Source organism: Patiria miniata, unplaced genomic scaffold (genome assembly GCF_015706575.1).
Source record: "Patiria miniata isolate m_02_andy unplaced genomic scaffold, ASM1570657v1 HiC_scaffold_20, whole genome shotgun sequence".
Taxonomy (NCBI): domain Eukaryota; kingdom Metazoa; phylum Echinodermata; class Asteroidea; order Valvatida; family Asterinidae; genus Patiria; species Patiria miniata.
Window position 1 is genome coordinate 20,905,188 of NW_024037059.1, and position 16,884 is coordinate 20,922,071.

Consider the following 16,884-nt stretch of genomic DNA (forward strand, 5'->3'; position numbering starts at 1 on the left):
GTGGTTGACTTTGACATTTGTGACTGTTAAGTTTGCACAGCCATTTTTGCTACAACAATTTCATTTCGGGAGCAACACGTACGTATTCTCTCAATTAGTGTAAGAATGTTCAAGTCACTGATTTGCAAAAAAGAAAAGCACTGCTGTAAATGTTACGAGAGGACATTTTGAATTCTGTATTTGCTTTCCAAGAATTAAACATTTATAGACATACATTGTACCGGTAAGTCAGCAAAGTTTTTCCTTTGTAACATGAGTTTAACTCACTGTTTTTTTGTTAACATTTCTTGAGAAAATATAGGTTAAGTATTTCCAAAACCTTGTTTCAGAATTGGCTTATTTAAATGGTTCTATGCAATAATTATTTCAAGACCGCCCTCTTGTGTCCGTAATGAGCCAGTTCAGCAGTTGGAAACATCAAAGTAGGCCTTGGTATTGCTGTTGATGCCAGTGCTGGGCTTCCTGTTGCACAGTGTGTAACTGGGGGAAAAAAATATGAGAAGCATGGCACGTTTATATCAATAAATTTTCTGCAGCTGGGCACCTTATTTGTTCCAGCTCAACAACTGAGCAACAAAAATCTTCCCCCCATTTTGGGCGTTTATTTCGCTGTGTAAAAAAGACCTTTTTTGTTGCTTATGCGCAGAAATAGTTCCACCCTGTGAGTAGACTAGTTCCAGTCCCCACAGTATAGCTTTAAAAAGAGGTGGGAACCAGTCTAGCCTGCAAGAATTGAATTATAGTTAGGCAGCAATTTGCAATTTGTAAGGTACTTACATGTATTCCATAGCGATTTTTTTTTCTTCAATTTTACGGATTGGCTTGCAAACTTGATTAATTCTCTGATAGGATGCACAGGAAGTTTAATGTACAAAAATAGTTAGAAAGTAAAAAAGCTTCCACCAACCTCTTCTGCCAACGGAGGCCCTTGATTTCAATCTTGGCAATGAATACTTCGACATCGTCAAAGATGGGCCAGTCTCCCGGGTTGAGGAACTCAAAGTCATGGTCCCAGTAGAACTCCAATTGAGTCAGATCTCCCGGATCCGTGTCTGTGGTGAAGATGAAGTTCCTCTCCGTCCCCGGTTTAAAGTTCAGGCTATTCCTGTATGTATCAATGTTAAAATGCTGATGAGTAATAGCATGGTGAGGAAAGTGAACCAGTGGCGCACCAAAGACTTGTTCGAGGGCTTGGGGTAGTCTATGGGAATGGAATATCCCTTTGTGCTTGCACAGCAAAGGTCTGTGATGTACGAGCAGATTTAGTGATTAATTATGCAAAACAAGACTACATCTTCATCTGAAGATTCTGACCATTCAGTGGGCGTCCTCTATTGAGTCTTCTGTAAGCATTGTTGTACACGTACAACAAAAACATGGCAAATTAAAAAATACTAATTTCTTTCTTCAAATGTTTGCTGTACTTTCGACGCGGTGTTTAGAACAGTGCCGTGCCAACGCCATTCAGAACAACGATGCTAAGCACGGCAGCCAAAGGATGCTGCTGAGCTGAGCTCAATTTGCTGGGCCAAATTCTTCTAAACGCCTTGCTGTCGCTGTGCTGAACTGAAAACAAGTCAAATGAATTGAGTTCAGCACAGCAGTATATCATGGCATTTAAAACGGGCCTCACACCAGAATGTTATACAATTCAATTCACAGAAAGTGAGGCCTGTCACATAGCGTATCTTCAAACTGCTTCATAGTGCCTACATGCGGGGCTGCTTACAAACATGCTTACCTGATTTGGTCTTTGTAAATATGGCAGTAATGTAAAACGTACATTAAATGAATTGTACTAAATCTGCAAACATTAAAAAATGAAACTACAAAATTATTATGGAAGTCCTTATTTGACTGTAAATAAGTAATGTTCCCAAACAACCAGTGAATTCAGTGCGCAGTGGTTTGCTGCATTTTCAAGAAAAGTGGAATTTTGTATCATTTCCCAACAATGGTTTAGCGGAACCATAGTTGGAAAAAAACCTGTTTTTTTGTTTTCTATTTTTTTCAAATACTGCCCCCAATTGACTGAATGTATTTAGTCCATATGAAGTTTCATTTGCAATTGGTTACATATCCGTGAACGGGTGCAATCCAGCTAGTCTGGTTCCGGTTCCCTGACCTGACAATTCCCTGATGTCTATAAATTACCTTATGCCACACACATCCTGTCAAACGCTGGTCAAATCCACTGAACTCCATGTAAAAAAAAATGGTCAAAACATGGAGGAAGGGGAAATGTTTCCCATCTCCATAGTCAAAACGACATTACATCTTGATCCTGGCTCCCTGCTGTGCATTGGCTCCATGTGCGATTTGTGAGCAGCGATGGAGCCGAGCCCAGCAGCCTAGCCACTCATCGACTTTGAAAATTCCAAGATGACCGCAAAAGAATTTCCAAGATTTCCAAGATACCGGTACCAGCATTACATGTATACATATCAAAATAGCAGCACCGACCCTATTTTTATGTAAATGGGGCTCACAAAGTGCTTAGATTAACATTAATTTGCACATGCGCAATCCATACTTTCGTGTTCTCGGCTCCAAACGGTCAACTAGAGTTGTCTGACCATCCTTTCGCGAAGTCAGTTGAACTATAGTTATCCATAGTCCTTGCTTGAATTTGCTTTATATTTGCTTTTTAAGAGTTACCTTACTTACAGGCCGGAACAAGGTACATCAGCACATGGACAAACTCTATGCATATCACTCATGAACTATTTATTGATATCTGGCAATTGTTCAAACTTGGTTTTAATTTATACTTCACTCGCCTGTGCTCCATAATTATGGATAATCATCGCCCAAACAAAATTATATTTGATATTTCTAATTCTACTTGAAAATTGAAATGATTTTGTAAAATTTTACAAACATCTCTGCTAAAAATTGCTTCATTTCAGGTGCAACATGTATAATCTCTCATTAATGTAAGAATGTTTAAATTACCACAGAAAAACACCTATAGAAATTGCAAGAGGAAATGTTTTAAAACATTTACAGACAAAAGTCAAGGTCACTCTTTCCCAATACATGGGTTACCATTCACTCAATGTGTTCTTGTAAATGTTAGGCCTATTTCTTGAGAAAATAAAGCTTAAGTATTTCTAGAATTTTGTTTCAGAATTGGTTTATTTATAATGATGCAATGATTTCAAGACCGCCCTCTTGTGTCCATAAGCTCAGCAGTTGGAAACATCAAAGTAGGCCTTTGTATTGCTGTTGATGCCAGTGCTGGGCTTCCTGTTGCACAGTGTGTAACTGGGGGGAAAAACAAACCGTAAGCATGATATGTATTCAGTGGCACAGCCCTGGGGGTACGTGCCCCCCCCCCCCCAAAAAAAATCCCAGTGGCCCCCTGGTGGTCTCCACAAAAAAAAACAACGAAATCCACCCCTCCCCCCCCCCCCGCTGTTTTCTTCAAGCAATTATACAAGAAGGTGTATGTAGATGACTGTTAATAATGCGATGCTAATTTCCTTCACTCTATAATTGTACTTATGAAAAATGAGAATAAGTACAAGTGTTAAGACCAACAAAGAGTGCCCTCTAGCGTCACATGAGGTCCGGTTCCCTAAGCTGGGCAACTTACTTGTGTTGAAACTCGAAATTAGCACAGATAGTAAAACGTAATAAATTGCTATTTTTTTTTCCAGCAATATTTGTACCAAGGCTTTTCACTTTTGAATGATATATAAAACATGGAGTTGAATATAAACATCAGGGGGGAAATGCTACAATAAGTTAAACACATATTATATGATTATAGCACATCTGAAACGTCTCCAAGAAGATGTAACGTTTCGGCAATCGGAACCTTTATTTCAAACTGGAAAATTGGCTCTTTTTTCAATTTCACGGATTTTGTCGTCAACTTTATTCAGTCCTTGAAGGATGAACAGGAAGTTATTAAAAAAATAGTTTCGAAAAGAAAGAGAGTAACAAACTTCCACCAACCTCTTCTGCCAACGGAGGCCCTTGATTTCAATCTTGGGAATGAATACTTCGATATCGTCAAAGATTGGCCAGTCCCAAGGGTTGAGAAACTCAAAGTCATGGTCCCAGTAGAACTCCAATTGAGTCAAATCGCCCGGATCTGTGTCAGTGGTGAAGATAAAGTTCCTCTCCGTCCCCGGTTTAAAGTTCAGGCTTTTCCTGTAGCAATGTAATGCTGATGGTTTAAATGTAATTATTTGGTGAGGGAACTAGGCCTATAGTTGCGCATCCAAGACTTATTTGAGGAGAAAGCTCACGATTGCTCACTAGCATTTCTGTTCTTCGATTGGTGTTATGAAATTTTGTGAAATTCTTCTGTGAAATTTGGTCTATTTTACTTTATATGGACTCTTACCCTTACACATGCCTTATTACATCATTGTCCTGATTAAGTCCCCTAAGGCATGCGCAATACAACAGCTCAGCTGCGTTCGTTTTTCATCATCAACCATGTCAACATCATCATTATCGATGAATGGGAAGTTTGTGATAAAACCATGTGAAGGATATGTTTTTGTGAGTTGTGTGGTTGTGAGAAGAACCAGTTGTTTTAACTCGACGTTTCGAACAGTATGATCTGTTCGTCATCCTGCCGGACTCCTGCTGGTCAAGTAGTTTAAGTAGTGGATGCTAAGTTCAGTGGACCGTTGGGACGGGAGATTCTAGAACAGGGTGTTGAGGTCGGTAAAGCGGCGGCGGAATGCTTGTCAAACTTGGGGGGGGGGGGGGCATCACCAAAAATGGGCACTTGTTCAGAAAAAAGGCACCTTCCATCGGTGTGAAAGAGGAGCAAATTGAGAAACTGTTTTCGTTAAGGCGGGAGATTCTGGAACAGGATGCTACGATGCCGGGTAGGATGCAGAATTGGGCTGTGTGCTCATTGTAAAGCATGTCAGAAGGATGAGCGTACAGCTGCGATGAACATCAAGCAGAGTGCCAAGGGTATAGTGAACCTATAAGCAAAACAAATGAGGGGGGAACTAGGGGGATTGGGTGGGGTCAGTGGGTAAAGAAGACCCATTGGACCTACGATGAAGGAGTGGTCGCCATATATACACGTCTTTTGGAACTGTGCTAAGGTTGGCGCAGCAACTATGGTTCACCACACTGTAAAAACGTTGGGCAAAATGGGTTGATATGTAGACCACCGTTGGTCAACATATCAACAGGTTAAAATCTTGGGCAAAGTTCTTCCCAATAGTTGGACAATTTTTATCCAAATTAGGTAATTTCAAACCAATGTTAATGTTGGGTAAAATTATATTGCCCAACAGTGTTTTGCCCATTATTTTTTTACAGTGCATCCTAGTCTATTCTCTCATCATCATCATCATCGGTCTCCAAATCTAGCTATTGGACGTTGAGCCACTCACACAAACCGATCAGTTAAGGTGTGCCACAGGTCAGGGGCTAACAGAGCATGGTCGGCCTGAAGCTGTCGCACCCAGTTATTTCGGGGGTGGTCGTGGCCATCTAGGGTCAGGCTTGGCTCCCGTAGATAATCAACGGCCAGCTTGAGGGTATCGTGTGCTGGGGTGTTGTTAGGGAGTCCACGAATGTGCCCAAAGATGGAGTGATGCTGTGATGACATGATGGAGCGAATATCCTCCAGCTGGTTTTCTAAAAGATGGCCTCGTTGGTGATAAAATCAGACCGTCTCACCCCAAATATGCGGCATTGACAACGCATATGGAAAGCTTGAAGTCTATGTCCATCCTCCTTGAGGCAACGTCCATGTCTCAGAACATATAAGAGGATTGGTAGGATATAAGTGGTGTAGATCCGGGTATTGGTTTGGAGAGTGAGGCTTTTGTTTCTCCAGACACGCATCCAAGATATGTGAATTTCTCCACTGCATCAACTGCCTGCCCTGCCTCAGTGATGGGAGGGGGGGGGGTGGTCCTGAACCATGTGTTTTTGGCTCTTAGTCTCGGCCCACGAAATATGCATACTCATGGTAGCAGCCTCTTCCTCAAACCTTTGGAGCTCGGATGACCACTGGTTCGGGTTATCTGTGAAGATTTTCCTTTGTCTTCTTTGTTCTTCCCTGTCATCTCTGTTCTTCTATGTCATCTCTGTTCTTCTCTGATATCTCTGTTCTTCTCTGTCATCCATGTTCTTCTCTGTCATCTTTTCTTCTCTGTCATGTTCTTCTCTGTCATCTTTTCTTCTCTGTCATGTTCTCTGTAATTTGGGTTCTCCTCTTTCACCTCTGTTCTTCTCTGTCATCTCTGTACTTCCCTGTCATCTCTGTTCTTCCCTGTCATCTCTGTTCTTATCTGTCATCTCTGTTCTTCCCTGTCATCCCTGTTTTTCTCTGTCATCTCTGTTCTTCCCTGTCATCTCTGTTCTTCTCTGTCATCTCTGTTCTTCCCTGTCATCTCTGTTCTTCCCTGTCATCTCTGTTCTTCTCTGTCATCTCTGTTCTTCCCTGTCATCCCTGTTTTTCTCTGTCATCTCTGTTCTTCCCTGTCATTTCTGTTCTTCTCTGTCATCTCTGTTCTTCCCTGTCATCCCTGTTTTTCTCTGTCATCTCTGTTCTTCCCTGTCATCTCTGTTCTTCTCTGTCATCTCTGTTCTTCCCTGTCATCTCTGTTTTTCTCTGTAATCTCTGTTCTTCCCTGTCATATCTGTTCTTCTCTGTCATCGCTGTTCTTCCCTGTCATCCCTGTTTTTCTTTGTCATCTCTGTTCTTCCCTGTCATCTATGTTCTTTTCTGTCATCTCTGTTCTTCCCTGTCATCTCTGTTTTTCTCTGTAATCTCTGATGTTCTTCCCTGTCATCTCTGTTCTTCTCTGTCATCTCTGTTTTCCCTGTCATCTCTATTTTTCTCTGTCGTCTCTGTTCTGCCCTGTCATCTCTGTTTTTCTCTGTCATCTCTGTTCTTCTCTGTCATCTCTGTTTTTCCCTGTCATCTCTGTTTCTCTCTGTCATCTCTGTTCTTCCCTGTCATCTCTGTTCTTCACTGTCATCTCTGTTCTTCTCTGTCACCTCTATTCTTCCTTGTAATCTCTGTTTTTCTCTGTCATCTCTGTTCTTCCCTGTCATCTCTGTTCTTCTCTGTCATCTTCTCTGTCATCTCTGTTTTTCTCTGTCATCTATGATCTTCTCTGTCGTCTCTGTTCTCTTTCATCTCAGTTCTTCCCACAAGATATTTCTGTTCTTCTCTGTCATTTCTCTTCTTCTCTGTCATTTATGTAAATGTTCTTCTTTGTCATTTCTGTTCTTCCCTTTCATCTCTAGTATACCCTTTCCTTTTCTAAATCCCGTAGCTGTGGCTCATCTCGATGTCTTTTTCAATGATAGGAGTATTCCTATCTTTTAATAATGATCTGCAGCAACACTCTTGAAGCATGTGAAATTAAACCTATGGTCGATGATCACTTCATCCATTGTCATTTAGTGGCTTGCTTTCCTTCGGTATCCTGAAGGTGCTGACAAGAAAATCACGTGGTATCTCGCCAGATCTGTTGATGCAAGTCACAAGTTCTCTCAATTCATTCAATCCCTCATCACCAAGGCATTGGAGGAATTTCGCTGATAATGATATTTTCTCCTGAGGCTTTTCCGTTGGCTGACGTCCTCACTGCAACTTCAATTTCTTCGACACTAATGTTGACTAGCTCATCTTTGTGAGTAGTGTTGGTTTGGGGCCTCGGTTGTTCATTATACAATTCATCACGAACATACTCCTCCCATCTCTGTTTCAGTCAATGGACCTCATAGCCTTAGGTCTTAAGCAGGGAAGGTCGAAACAGAGAGTGATTGGAAGGCGTTTTAAGTTAAAGATTCTAACTCGCTAACCACAAAAAGTCTTGGCATTTAAAACGTACTTACTGTACTCAAGTTTAAGCCCAGTGTTGTAGTCGAGTACTTTAGCAGAGTAACAGGATATATAGCACCTATAGGTATCGAGTACCACTCAAGTACTTTAACATTCAGGAACGAGTACACGTTCTTGTAAGTACTTGTACTTTCTAATACAAGTTTTGTTAAGCCGAGTCTGAGTCCTATACGACTTCAGAGTACGAGTACTTCGGGACCTCCGCAAGGGCGGATCCAGAACACAATTTTGGGGGGGGCCAAAAAAAATTTTGGTATCCCAAAAAAGTGGGTCAAAAAAATTACGGCGTGGGGTTCGGGGCCCGCTTAAGGGCCCCGAAAATTTTTTGGATTCTAGATGCTCTGTGGTGCGATCTGAGGCAATTTCTGACCACTTTACCAATGTTTTTTGAGGAAAAGATGGTGGTGTGCTCATTGCCTGCCTTTATTGCGATGTCACATAAAACAAATAAAAAAAATTTTGGTCCCCCAAAAAAGTGGGTCAAAAAAATTACGGCGTGGGGTTCGGGGCCCGCTTAAGGGCCTCGAAAAAATTGTGGATTCTAGATGCTCTGTGGTGCGATCTGAGGCAATTTCTGACCACTTTAACCAATGTTTTTTGAGGAAAAGATGGTGGTGTACTCATTGCCTGCCTTTATTGCGATGTCACATAAAAAACAAAAAAAATTGGTTTCGTTTTGGGGGGGGGCCATGGCCCCCTTTGGCCCCCCCCTGGATCCGCCCTTGGACCTCCGAGTTTTACAATAAACAGGGATCGGAGGCACTGACACACACCGGACAGCGAAACCACGCGCGCCGCATGTACCGCTGCGCTGCCAAAGTTTGCGGGTCGACCATTCATCACGAACAACTAATTGCTGTGTAGGAGGCACGCCCAATTTAAAGTTCCAAGCTTGAAATACGTACGCACTGTATAGTAGACAAGACCCAAAAAACGCCGTCGCGTTTTCTCCGTAACGTGATTTTCTTTGACCTAGACCTGTGAAATAAGACAAGTAAATAATATCATACACGCAATGTTTGCGAATGTCATCCTCAGCGACTAGCAGATTCCAAATGTCTATACTCACTCGTGAAGCTTGGTTCTCGACGTACTGCCTTTGCCACCAGTGAGCGTCACGAAGGCCCATCCTTTAAACGTCTCGGAAAACCAGGGATCCTCAAAGTACAGACGAATCTGGAAAGGGTTGTCTAAGGGAGAGAAAAAAAAAGCTGAATCATTCAGAGAAGCTCACTTGATGTCGAATTGAAATGGAATTTTCGTAGGGCGTATCTAACCCGAAATGAAAGCTTTTTTAGAAGGTTGGTGACTCAGGAAAAATGAGAAAACAGGCTGAGGGTTCGTTAAAATAACGCACACGTACGATTTTGATAAAAGGAAACAATCAAACGTGTTGAAGAGCATGAACAATAATACCAAAGGGGGATACATGTATATGATTTTTTTTTAAAGTGGTGTAAACGTATTGGGTTCTGAAGTCCAGGATTTGTCGGGGCAGGGGCGGGGGAAGCTTTATAAGGTCTAACTATTGCCGTCAAGGCGCAAGGACCGAAGATGCACTGAATGACGATTTGGCAATATTGAGTGGTCAACTTGGGGAACTAATGACAATTTAGGAATTGTTCCCACTATGTATAACATTGGACAATAGAGGGGGGGGGGGGTTCTTATAATCTGGACCCCAAACTTTCGCCTTGAATCCGACTTTGAGCACATCTGGTTTTTTTACAGTGCATGCCAGATGAAGTTAGGGCAAGGCCAACGCCCTACTGCCACTTTTTTTGAAATATTGCAAAATAACTGAGTTTAATGTGTACATGTATATACATTTTGGCGTGAAATCGTGGCTACTTGGTCTCACCCAAACAGTAAGGCGATTTGTCTGTAGTAGTCGCGTAGTATGTCTGATGTATGACGCCTGAGGCCGGTTTGTTGTTGATGGAATGGAAGCCCATCATCGCTACATCGCCATTGAAGCATTCACCATTGACGAAATTGTCGTAGGTATCTGCAGCTACACGGCGCAAAATAACACACAGAGAGAGAAAAAAACCTTCAAATTTCCGCATTACATTTTCTCTGTAAAACATGAATTTTACGCGTACCGCTTGGTTAAATTAAAGTAGAATCATTAATTGTCATCACATCAGCATTGTCATTCGGCGTTTAAATTTATGTGCGAAACAAAACGCCATCTCTTCATGGCTCTGAAAGTTAAAGAGAGTGTTATTTTTATTTTATTTTTAAGATCTGACTGGAGCTTCTACATGTCACTTGGTGGTCGGTCGGTATTGTCCCCTGAAAATTAACCAAAATAAGGCCCCATAAGTTTCCATCAAAATATAACTACCAAATTCCAATTTTCAAAAAAAGAAACAAAATAAATTAAAAACTTAACAAAAAATGTTTGTAACAATTGGGAAAGCTGTTTATGAAAAGTTTGTAAATAGAGGCAAAATATGTGTAGTAATGTCATAGTCACGTGGTATTTATCACAAATCGCTATAAATTTAGGTATACATCTATAGTATGGTGTTCAATTTGTGCCATCGGCGTCGCATTTTGGTAGATTTCATGCAAGACTTTCATGCAAGACAGTCAGGGCTTATTGTGCACTCGCACTTGTTTTTTCTACATCCCTTTTTGAAAATAGCAATTTGGCACACAAAATTTTAAACTGCATATTTTCACCGGTTTGCCACACTGAAGGCTTGAATGTTAATAAGGTTACAAAAATGTATATTTTCAAAAATGTAAAGTTTCTCAGCCTCTTGTTTACTTACCGTTCGGGCACTTGAAACCATAGATCGGACACTTGTTGATGGAATCGGAGAAGAACTCATGCGCCCTCATGTGGTTGCAAGCCACAAATTTCACCGCCCCTGCTCCAAAACAACAAAAGGTAATCAATGGGGCAGTTGAGCAACAGGTATTCTTATGAAAAACATCGATTTTCCGCGATTAGAAACAAAATCCGCAGTTCTCGGGAAAACGTTGATCTCCTCGTTTCACGTGAAAAAGACCGATTGGTCTTTCACTAATCGTGAGAGAAAGTGTCATCTTACCTCCAATGAGGCCCTCGTCGATAAAGTCCTCGAAGATGGTCTGGTCACAGCCGGGCTGATCACGGCCGCTGTTCGGGTAAAAATCCATGTGACCCACCGGCTGGATCATTCCGAAACCTGTGAGATTACACGGGCATGTTTTTAAAACAAAATACTGTATTTTGCAGATGACAGTGAAACATAATCTAGGTCCAAGAGGATTGTTAAGGAACCTCTCGCCCGACATATTCCATCTCATGAATTATAGTTTGGTTGCGGTACCCGCTGCTATATCAGATTCGAACGAGCTAGTCGACCCTGGCAAGCTCCGTAGTCGAGTGGTAAGACGTCTGCATTAGTAAGCAGGAGGTCATTGGGTCGAGTCCCACCCGAGTAAAGTGGGTTTTTTTCTCTCTCTCTCTCTCACAATTACCCGGGATACCACAAAAACCCAATATTGAATTTAGATCACCCCAACGCGAATTCAATCTTATATATGAGGACTAAAGACAATATTATGCGACTACATTGTGTGACTCGCAGTTAAGAGTATCATTTGCTGGAAGAACAAGGTCTGAGCACCGGCGTCCGGCCCCACCAATTTGATTAGGGGAAGGGGGGCCTGATATTCTGTGATTTTGGGGCTGACGGGACGACGATTTGGCTGACAATAACGAATAATGGGGTGGGGTGGGTAGGGATTGAAACCTTGAGGCGCGCCCTGGGTTAAAGTGTATTTTGCTGTATGATTTTGCTTCGCTTTTGCGTTACGAGTGAACTGGTTTTTACTCCTTAAAACGCTCCACTTAGTAGGGCTTGTTTCTTACCCAGGTCGAGGGTGTGTTGGGCATCAGTGTGGATCGTGTCGACAAAGATAGCATCCGTGGGATCGAGGCGCACCTCTGGCTCAGTGTTTTCAAAACCTGGTCCGGCTGGGTCCAAACCTGTCAAAGGATGTCCACAAATATTATAGTGCATCGAATAATGCGTACAGGTTTTCCTCCAAATAATGCTCCCAGTTCAATATGGGCGGATGCAGATCCATTTGTTTGGCGGAGGGAGACAAACCAGCAAGCCCGACGCAGCAAATTCGAAATGAGTGTGCGTGCACTAAGTATACCCCCCGAAGACTGTCAGACAAAGGGAGAACAACAGATTCTCTGTTGCCCTCGATGGATCATCTGTTATTGAAAACGGTCCTCGTTTATGTTCTTAGTCTATGGGAGTGTGTTATATTACAGGGACAGAGGGAAAGACAATGCCTTGCACTCGACAATTTCAGTATGTATGCTGGCGTTACGTGTACGCGCGTTTGTTTATGGTGTAAATCGAGGACACACACGTGCAACACCATCGATAAATCGAGGACAGAAACCGAATCGAGAACTCCTCGGTTGGAAATCGTGTACAAAACCAATGAGAGCTGTTGCGAAAAAGTTGAAGTACAAACAAAGGTAGAGGGAAGAGCAACAAAAGAAAATCCTCGATTTACACCATAAACAAACGTGTGAATTTGTTTCTGCATTCAATAGGGGACGTTAAACAATAGAGGACAATAGGGTTCCCAATTCCCGAGGGTCCCAAATTTGGCGGCGTGTATAAAACATAATGGGAGGTGTTCCCAACAAGTTAAAGTACAAACAAAAGAGGGACAATATGGGGTCCCCAATTGCAGGCAAATACACACATTGTGTGTGTTTGTGTGTGAGTATGTAAACACCGACAATCGGTGACCTAGGACAAAAGGGTTAGGGCACAAACAATAACATACGATTGAATCTGTATTCTTATACATTCTGTCCTTACCCGTGATTCGGCCCAGGCCAGGCTGTCGTTTCCCGACGTACCCGCCGATCTGTGACCCTAGACTGTGCCCAATGAAATGGAAAGATGCCGCAGATATGCCGTACATTCCCTGCATGCATATACACAGTAATAGTTGATTGATATTTGAATGAGGTGTCAATTCGGACTATCGAACCTTATTGTCCATTCGGACTATCGAACCTTATCGTCAATTCGGACTATCGGACCATATTGTATATTCGGACTATCGAACCTTCGGACTATTTATTAACCTTCTTCTGTTTTCGGACTATTGGGCCCTTCGGACTATCGAAGCTTCTGACTATTGAACCTTCGGACTAACGAACCTTCGGACTAATGACCCTTCGGACTAATGACCCTTCGGACTATCGAACCTTCGGACTATAGGGCTGTAACCGGCGTTACTACCTATACGTGTGAAAAAAATGTCATACTTTTGATTCTAAATAACTCTGTTGTTTACCATTGGAATAGAATTTGAGATCATGTAAACATGGCATGACAAATTTTATGGAGCGAGTTTCATCAGCTTTGTGCAAGAGGGTGAGATTTAAACACCGTATGAAAAAAATACTCGCTTTCAGAATGTTGATATATGCGCTGGGGACAGTGGCGGAAGGCGCGTGCTGCGACCTTCTGAAGGAATGCAGGATCACCCCTGATGTCATTGCACACCTCCTCGATCGTTTGGCGCAACACACGATCGAGGATGTGTGCAATGACGTCAGGGGTGATCCTGCATTCCTTCAGAGGCTTTCGGAAGCTTAATCCTTCTATTCATTTTTGCTTATATCAATGACCCTCCAAATCGACCCATCCTATTGCAAACTACAGCGCGATTCGGGTCTATGATTTCCCAGAGATACGGGCTGATAGTCCTCTTCAGAGTTTGATCCTTCACGTCACCAAAGGAAGAATTTTGACAACGTGCAACATGGTCGGTGTTACCAATTCGGTTTTTTTTTTACCGGGCGGCAGCCAATGACTTTGATGAAGACCCGTTTCAGACTGACCAAATTACATGAACCAAACCAAACTAGACGTGAACTACGAAGATTTGATTGTGTAAAATGTAAAGTTCGATGTCTGCAACAGTCGGGAGCGACAAGGTTGAAAGATGTTACAGATATTAATATAGTCAGTATGAAGTTTACCTTTCTAATAAAACCAAAGTCTGAGTCACACCTGATGATTATTTAGTGTTGTGAGAATCCAAGAAACGGAAGCTATATTTTACCCTGATTGTATCGATGAGTCGTGACGTCTCAGCGCCCACGACCCTCGTGTTGGCCATAGCCTGGGTGTAGGGGAACAACGACCCACTGCCCCAGGCGACACGGATTACATTGTAGTCGTCGTAGTTGAGGAATTCTTGCACCATGTCGGTCATCCAGTAGTCCCACTCTATCACACCTGAAAGCGATAGAAATTTTTTTAAAATCTTTATTTTTTCTTCAATTCATTAAAGGGCCATGCAATGTTATTTTTTAAAATGCAATCCTTGAAAATGCACCTTTGTGACAGTTTGTGTCCCATGTAACTTTATTTTTGCCATTTTATGGGTATTTGGATGCCTTTTTGGTTTTATGCTAATGTGAATTTCCATATTCATGAGCAAAAGTATTATGGCAGTTCAGGCATTATGTTACAGCTACAATTATATATCAACATCAAGTTGAATTTTAGGATTTTTGCTGTCGACATTTTCTTTTCTTTTGCGATTCGCTGTTGTGTCAGTAAGCCAATGAAGAAATTTGTCTCACAAATGTTCAATAAGCAAATTTTTGGGTTTACAATTTCCACAGAAAATTCCTAAACTGAACAGTGTTGCTATGATGTCATTTCCAGAAATGACATCATAGCAACAGCGCCCTCAGTTTGTCCGGAAAAGCACGGACAATTTGAGATGTTTAAAGAAGTGCACTTTTCAATCAACTTTACAACGAAATGTAAAATAGTTTTCGTACATTTTAAGCAGAGTATAAAGTTGCAAAAAAAATGCGTTCCTAAGAAAACAATCACCTCATGAACCCATTAATACTCTGTTCAATCCAAAGAGGGAACATTCGATTGAGAGCGAAATTAGATGGATATGCTATAAAGAATCTCTTCGGTCGAAAGTTAACTAAAAACCACAGCTAGAACTCAAATATTCGCTGGAATGATTTTAACTCTTCCTTCATTCTGGTCGAAGATGCGATGTCTCTGAATAACTTCAGTGAACATAATTTTTATGTAGCACGAAATGTGACGAAAGGGAAGCCCCTTCTTTTGTGTTGGTAATTGCGTTACCAGAATCTCAGGAAATCTGTTGAGATACCGAGGGGGATGTGCTAGCTAACAATAGTCTAAAGGGGATTGGGAGATTGGGGGTACCCTCCTGTCATAATTGTGCTGGTAATATCAGTGAAATCCTTTAGGAGTTCTATATACCCACCACTTTCGATGAAGCCGTGGCATATAAACTTGGTCTCTTTCGTCGAATCGAAGTGGGAGTTGCTGATGGTGGATGGATCGTCGCTGTCCAGCGTCTGAGCTTCGGCCTTGAGCGGGTTGCGCCGGGTGTGCAGCAGGAATCTCGGGTTGATCTTCGAGGGAGACTGCGGCGCCCAGCTCAACGGACGATCGGGGGGATCCAAGAACGGGTAGCCGTAGTCGAAGCAGCCGATGTTGGGGTAGCAAACCTCTGAGGTTCAAGTCGGGATGTTACGAATAAATACATGTACATGTAGGGTGGACTGTTTGTGTTTACAAGCGTGAGTTTTGAAACAAGTTGCGGTCACATTTTCGATTTTGTCACTGGGAGGCAATTGATCGAACTCGGTATGCACTAAATGGCATTAGAAAATGGGGACATTACCATCATATCTTGTATGGTGGGAGTGTGGCCTAGTGGTTCGGGTTTGTGACTCATGATCAGAGGATCAGTGGTTCGAATCCAACTGCTGGTCATAACTATGTTGTGTCCTTTGGCAAGCTGCTTCAACCCCACTCGCCTCTCTCCACCCAGGAGTATAAATGGGTATACCGGCATAAGCTGGGGAGTAACCTGCGACTGACTGGCATCCCGTCCAGGGGGAGTAGAAATATTCTCAGTCGTTTCATGCTACTGAAACCGGAGATAAACGCCGGCCTGATGGGCCACATTGGCTCGTGACAGCCTTTACTGACTTACTTAGCATCATCTATCCAGTGTGACTGATTTTAATACATAAGGCCAAAAAAAAGTCTCCGGTTTCTGGTATGGAGCTTGCCCAAAAAGTGATGCGGCGACGCGGCTTTTTTTTTTTTTTTTACCTGACTTTTTTTGCTTCAAATGTGTGCTGATGACTGCAAATGATGCCCGACTAAACTTAGTGCAAATATATGGGAGTCCAGAGAGGCCACACAAAGCTTATTCTCGACCATAACCCAATCTAAAAACATGTTAAAATTGTGCAACAGTAGTATTCCAGTCAAACCAGTGAGTTTGGCGGTTTTGGGACATCATCTTAATTTCATTACTTTTTTTTTTGGGCCTAAACAGCATTGGCTATTTTTATTTTATCTGGGGGCAAATGGGATTTTATTGTGTTAAAAATTACCAAAAAAAGGTCCCAAATGTTTTTTAATAAGCAGGGTGGGATTGTTCCAAATGCCTTTGAAGTGTTGGAGTTTTCTATGTATACAGGTGTATTACTATTATTTTCCGTTCATGATAGATTCGTGCATCATTAAGTTTTGAAAGAACAACCCTTAGGCCCTAGTCGATTTTCTATAAAGAACAGTTAAAGCTATGTAGTCCCTACATGTACACCACCAAGGCAAAACTGGAAAGACAATTGAAGCGCTCACTATTATGGGCACAACATCAAAGTCTAGTGCCCCTGATCAATCAATCAAACGCGGTTTTTATAACTGCACTTACCACTTGCACCAAACACCAACGGCAACAGAGCCCCAAGTACGACGACTAACGTTCTCATCTTGAAAATCCCTCAAACACTAGTCCTTATTATTCAGCAGAGCCAGAAACTGTTGGACTAGTAGAAGCTCTAGTATGAAGTGGGAAACACGCATTGGTGTGCACCGTTTTATACACTATCGTATAGTTAACATCGCGTGAGACAAATTCAAATCTAGGTTATCAATTGGCTTTTTGTGCTGGATATAACTCGTGGTGCAAGA

At 42.1% G+C, this 16,884-nt stretch overlaps 1 protein-coding gene across 1 annotated transcript; it reads right to left on the bottom strand.

Moving 5' to 3' along the window:
* Positions 1–149: 149 nt before the first annotated feature.
* LOC119728316 (pancreatic triacylglycerol lipase-like) lies at positions 150–16,682 on the bottom strand. Its single transcript, XM_038200510.1, has 11 exons — positions 16,625–16,682; positions 15,155–15,403; positions 13,955–14,130; positions 12,697–12,805; positions 11,718–11,834; positions 10,912–11,028; positions 10,630–10,728; positions 9,708–9,860; positions 8,916–9,036; positions 908–1,105; positions 150–480 (listed from the first exon to the last, which is right to left on the bottom strand). Exons 1-11 carry the CDS (start codon positions 16,680–16,682, stop codon positions 402–404), a joined length of 1,476 nt encoding a protein of 491 aa, XP_038056438.1. The 3' UTR covers positions 150–401.
* Positions 16,683–16,884: the final 202 nt, after the last annotated feature.

Bases quoted from the DNA above. Each gene is read 5' to 3' on its own strand.
- LOC119728316 (XM_038200510.1), bottom strand. From the start codon at position 16,682: ATGAGAACGTTAGTCGTCGTACTTGGGGCTCTGTTGCCGTTGGTGTTT. The intron at 9,861-10,629 runs GTAAGTAAACAA...TGCGCCGTGTAG, and splicing joins TGGTTTCAAGTGCCCGAACG to CTGCAGATACCTACGACAAT. The intron at 9,037-9,707 runs GTGAGACCAAGT...TCTCTCCCTTAG, and splicing joins CAAATCGCCTTACTGTTTGG to ACAACCCTTTCCAGATTCGT.